We start from the raw sequence: 5,497 nt of genomic DNA, 5'->3' as shown, positions 1-5,497 counted from the left end.
GTCTGTCTATGCACTAACATGCTTTGGCTATGCTCTCAATCTCCTCACCATCTGTAGACAGCCCTGTGTTCACTTGCAAGCAAAAACTCACCTGAACAGCACTAGCCCTCCAGCTGCTTATCAGCCAACAACATTCTCTGTCTCTAAGGAGGGAAGTTATGATCTTCCCTACATCTGACCTGTGCCCTTTGTTGGCAGAGTTGAAACTCTGCCTCTTTCCCCAAGAGCTGTCAGAAGCAGCCCAGCTTCCAGCAAGTCTCCCCTCCAAGAAAGCATCCATCTTTTCAGCCTTCTGGTAGCTCATCTTTTCCCACAGCATGAAAAGCCCAGGTCGTCCCTCACCATTGCACGTCTCTAGAGGGAGGAAGAAACTACAACTTTAATTGATTGCTTTCCTTCCGCTGGGCCCCGGGATCAGCTCAAACAGCTCATAGCTCTATTCTGCTGAGAGGTCTGGGGGCTCCCCAGCCTGCTCTGTTGGGAAAGGCCAGTGGCTCAGGAACGGTGATTAGCCAGAACAATTCAACAATCGGTCAGTGAGTGCCACTTGAGGATACATGTTCATAAGGCTGAAAAGAGACAAGCAGGAGGCAGGGAAGCAGTTGATGTCCAAAACACCAGGTCAGACCAGCACACAGCACAGCCACTGCAAAAGAAGAGGTGAAATTAGAGCATAGCTCCTAGGGAGTATGTGGGCCTTGTCTACAGATGTCCTCCTGCCTCATACATCACCACTTGTTACAGTTCCTTCCTGTACTGAGTGCCTCTCTCTCTCTCTCTCTCTCTCTCTCTCTCTCTCTTTCTCTCACTCACTCTCATTCAGTCACAGGAATCCCTTAAGGCAGTCACTAGCTCCCAACACAGAGCACTACAGAAAATTCAACTTAGAAAAAGCTCTACACCCAAAGAGACCTCCAAAAATAGATGTGTGGATGACTCCAGTGGGCCTTGCCAATCTGCAAGTTCCACATCCATGATCCAGCCAAGGGCAGATAAAAAAATCTTCAGGAAAAGAATTGCATCTGTGTTGAATGTGAACAAATTTATTTCCCTGTCGTTTACTCCCTGAACAATGCAGTGAAACAGCTCTTTACCCAGAATCAGCATTATTATATTTGGCATATTATATTAGACATTATATTTATATTACTGATATTTATTATATTAGGCATCATCAGTAGTCTGGAGAGGATTTAGAGTGTGCAAGAGGATGTGTATAGGTCCTATGCAAACAGCATGCCATTTATACAAAGGTCTGATGTATCCAAGTATCTTAGGAGGGCTCTGGAATTAAAGCCCTATATGGACAATTATGTTCATATTCTATATATATTCTTATAGACATACATATATCCCTATATATGCATTCCTGTATTATTATGTCTCTATATTTTTACATAATGTGTATATATTTATATTTATATTTCACATACATGTATATGCATTCCATATGCACATATATTCCTGAATTTATATCTGTATTTCATATATGCATGTACATATATGCTCTTATATTATGTATGTATGTATGTATGTATGTATGTATGTATGTATGTACATATGCTCCTGCATGTTCACTTCATTTTGGGTCCTACACAAGTCCCCAGGTGTCTATAGAAATCCATGGAAATGTTTCCAAGAAAGCTTTTTCCTGACCATAGGAAGTAATCAATACCATCTCCATTCAGCAGAAAAATGAAAAGCAGTTAGACCCAGAATGTGGCAGGATGGTAATAATCCAGTTCTCTAACATGGCAGGAGGGTAATAATCTAGTCCTCTAACATGCAGGAGGGTGATAACTCAGTCTTCTAACAGGTGAGCATGGTGATACCCCAGTCCTCTAACTCTACTGCTTCAGAAGCAAGTCGCAGGCCAATGCTGCCTCGGATCTTGGACCCTTGAGCCATATCCACACTCTCTATTTCCCCGCTCCTCCCCAGCAGCCAGGGACAGACTGTTAGACCGAGCATGCTCCTTACAGGCAGTGGCTGGTGCTTTGTGCCTAAAGCACAATGTGACTTATGCACAGTAAGAACGCTCATTTATTCTGCACCGTCATTCTGCCTTGCTGGAGATTCAGTTGTGGCTTCCAGTGCCCTCCTATATGTCAATTCAGAAGTCCCAGAAGTCAGGCATTTTAAACTATGTCTACTCCTCCCATCCCCACCAGATACAGAAGCATACACAAGTTCATCACAATTAACGAGAGTTTGCATCTCTGAAATGATTTTGGATACAGCCAGGTACAGCTTTACCTTTAAGATAAAAAAGGGATGAAAGAGGCAAGAGGGATGCATTTGATTAAATTATTTAATTACTTGATTAAGATGTTTGACTGACTTCTTAAGGTACTATCCAACCCTTCTCCTCCTGCCCACCACAGCACAAGCAGGGCCTTTCCAAGGCAGTAAGCTTGGTGGTAGGAATAAAGACAGCAGAGCATCTGTTCGGCCCAGGGAATTCAAAGTTCTGTCTACGAGAAGCTCCTCGAGCCTCGGGTCATTTACCTCAGCCAAGGAGAGATGGACAATGCCATTCTGGTCCTTGTCCAAAAGCCTGAACAGTTCTGAAACACCAGAGAAGGAAGAAAATTAGTCATGTCTGTTCCCAGCTTTTGGAACACCAGGGAGCTGCCTGTGCTCAGAGCAGGCTAGCCTACTCTGTTCCCTTCACCCTCTGCACTCCAGCTCTTCTCTAACCTGGGGACTAGCAGCCAGGGTAAGATTTCACGGCAGCAGATGTCTCCCAGACTGAATAGAAGAACCAAGCTGTCAGCAGAGATGGCCTCTAGGTCTTCACCTTCAGAAGCTCAGTCAAGAAACCGGCCATTTTGGGTGAGGGGTTGAGGGCAGTACAGTCCCTCCGCTCTCGCTAGCTGCTGATATTTTGCCCCCCAGACTTTCCACTTGCATTTACCCAGTGGAGGGAAGGTCCCCCTTAAGAAGCTATGACAGCACCCCAGTGCCCAAGATGGAAGGAATACAGCCACTGCCCACTAGAGAGAGCTCCCCCTCTTCCTGGAAGGTGGCACAGCCTCTCAAACAGCCCTGGTGGTGGTGTACAGGTGGCTAAACACTAGAATCTGTTAACACTGGAGACTTGTGGGACTCAGCACCTTGGCCTAGTGAGTTCCCTCAGGATAGCAGAGCTCCAGGTCTCCAAGGAAAGGCAGCCTCGGCCCTTAGGTGTGACCAGCTCAGGAATCAGTAGCCCCTAAAGCATCTACCGCCCCCTCCCCTTCCCTCTGAGTATCACAGTTATACAAATCTCATCTATATTTCCTTAGTTCCCAGGCTTCAAAGGCACTGTCAGGCCTCACTTCCTGGCCTGGCCCCTACAGTGCTCAGCGTCTCTGAAGAAAAGAAGCCGGGTTAAAGAAAACTGAGGCTTACTGAACAGGGTCTCCAGGCGGATCATACAAGCCACAAAGCCATCAAAGTCAATGCCAAGCTTGCTGCACGCATACCGAATGGCAATGGTCTGCTGCACCTGATTGTTGAGAGTGAAACCTGACGACGGAGAGAGACCGTGTCACAGGTGGTGCAGACATCTTAGCATTTTCCTGATAGGCTTCAAGGGCTGGTGTCCCAGGGGCCCTCCACAATTCTGTATAAATCTGTAAATCAGAACTACTCTGCCTCTCCTGGGGAGTCCGAGGAGATGCCGTACCAACGAGTCTCCGCATTTTTAGGGATGTCTTACCAGCCCCTTCCCTGGTCCAATACCAGCTCATCCCCGCGGCAGTCATGGCTACACAACCACAGAAAGCGAAAGTTGAAAGGATAAGGGGCTTTGTGTCCGTGTCCCTCTGCAGAGCCCCGCACCCTGTAACTGCCGTCACCGCCCACCTCGGTAACAGGCAGAGTACGGAGCTTCCCCTCCTCCCCGGATAGGGTCATCAGCAAGGCTTTGTTTTACACCCAGTGTAAGTGCTCAGGAATGACCCTTAGCCCTCACCATCATGAGGACTACTGTTTCCAGTGGGCACATCTGGAACCTCAGACCTCCTCTGCAGGATGGGTCCTCACCTGCTTTCTTGAGGGCTGTCCTCATCTCATGGGCATCAATGGTCCCCATGTGGTTGTGGTCCATTGCCTGGTAGATCTCCTAAAGCCAGAGAAAAATTGCACATGAGAACACCATAGCCCCAGCACTGACAATTATTTCCTCCCACTTTACTCCTCTCTCAGGAGGCCAAGGATGCACTCAAGAGAGACTACATTGACGTGCCCAAAGAAATTTCAGAACAAGTAGAAATGGGGCTAAATGTCAGCTCTGTCCTCTGAACAGAGCTTTCATTATAGGGGCTGACATCAGTGCCTCTCTTTGCCTTTGCCTTGTCTCCTTTCTGAACAGTGTATCCACTTTGGATGGTTTTGACAGAGTCTGGTCAGACTAGGATCTAGAACAACCCAAGAATAAGTATTATAGAGGGTCAGAATGAAGAAAAGAGGAAAGAGGCCGGGGCTGAGAGAAGTGTCCTTCTCTCCTGGGGGTTGGGGAGAGGGAGAGAGAGAGTTACCAGATACTTATGAATCTTCAGCCAGAGTGTCTTGAACTCCACAGGTCCCAGGCTTCCAGTCCCATCACTCTAAGCTTGTTAAAGGCCAATATAGATAAGCCGCCAAATCATCAGTTGAGTTTCTTTTTCCTGTGAGCCCGCATGTGTGCCTTGAAGCCATAATAAACCTTTCATGTCTGCAGCAAGCCACACAATAGGGTGATGGTGGGAAGCGAACTCAAATTAAGATTAAAAAGGTCAAATAGTCACTGTAGAGGTCAGGCACCAGAGGTAGGGATGAAGAACAAGCCTCCTAGCAACACGGATTAGCATGATAGCCTCATTATCCTGGCTGACAGAAGGTGGAGCTACGTGGTTTATATACTCACTTCCAGACTAAATTTCTGTGATTGGTGCAACAGTTCATTTAAATCATGATATTATTGTCAAAAATGTCAATTTTTTTTTTTTTTTTTTGGCCAGGGGTTTCAATCAGAGTCTTCTCAAAGGACATGAGAAAACCAAAAGAGGAAAGCATGTTGGGGGAGGCCTTGTGGAATTTTCCACATCTGACTTATCTCCCTAGACATGGGGGTTTGGCTTTAAATTGTCTTTACCCTCATACATTTCAGTCTCTTTTCTCACCAATCGCAACAAATCAATTAACACCACTGGGTTACAGAACAGACCGTTAATCCTCCCCACGTGTGTTAGACAGCCAAATCGAAGTCCACTTTGCACCCATGAGTGTAAAGTTCTCTGCCACAGTATGGAATCCGGAGTGACTGCCGAAGACCCACAAGATAAAGGCTCAGTCCCCATGAGCATCCATGCTTGGGAGGTGATGGGACTTTGAAGAGATTGGCCTAGCGGGACACTAGAGGTCATCGGAGGCATGACCCTGAAGGGGATGCTGGACCCTGTCTCTTCCTCTCTCTCTCTCCCTTTCTCTCTCTCTCTCTCTCTCTCTCTCTCTCTCTCTCTCTCTCTCTCTC

The 5,497-nt window shown here is 46.9% G+C and overlaps 1 protein-coding gene across 1 annotated transcript in view; it reads right to left on the bottom strand.

The window, feature by feature from the left end:
- Positions 1-365: 365 nt before the first annotated feature.
- Capn8 (calpain 8) overlaps positions 366-5,497 on the bottom strand; it is a 96,980-nt gene continuing 91,848 nt past the window's right edge. Inside the window, exons 19-23 of the mRNA XM_055609502.1 lie at positions 4,524-4,592; positions 4,030-4,108; positions 3,394-3,510; positions 2,509-2,567; positions 366-646 (exon numbers count right to left, since the gene is read on the bottom strand). Coding sequence (XP_055465477.1) covers positions 623-646; positions 2,509-2,567; positions 3,394-3,510; positions 4,030-4,108; positions 4,524-4,592 — 348 coding nt within the window. The 3' untranslated portion in view covers positions 366-622. The remainder of the gene's footprint in view (positions 647-2,508; positions 2,568-3,393; positions 3,511-4,029; positions 4,109-4,523; positions 4,593-5,497) is intronic.

The sequence above is a fragment of the Psammomys obesus genome, unplaced genomic scaffold (assembly GCF_907164565.1).
Source record: "Psammomys obesus unplaced genomic scaffold, mPsaObe1.curated_primary_1811, whole genome shotgun sequence".
Lineage (NCBI taxonomy): Eukaryota > Metazoa > Chordata > Mammalia > Rodentia > Muridae > Psammomys > Psammomys obesus.
The sequence above is the reverse complement of the archived record's forward strand: the minus strand, read 5'-3'. Positions and strand labels throughout refer to the sequence as shown.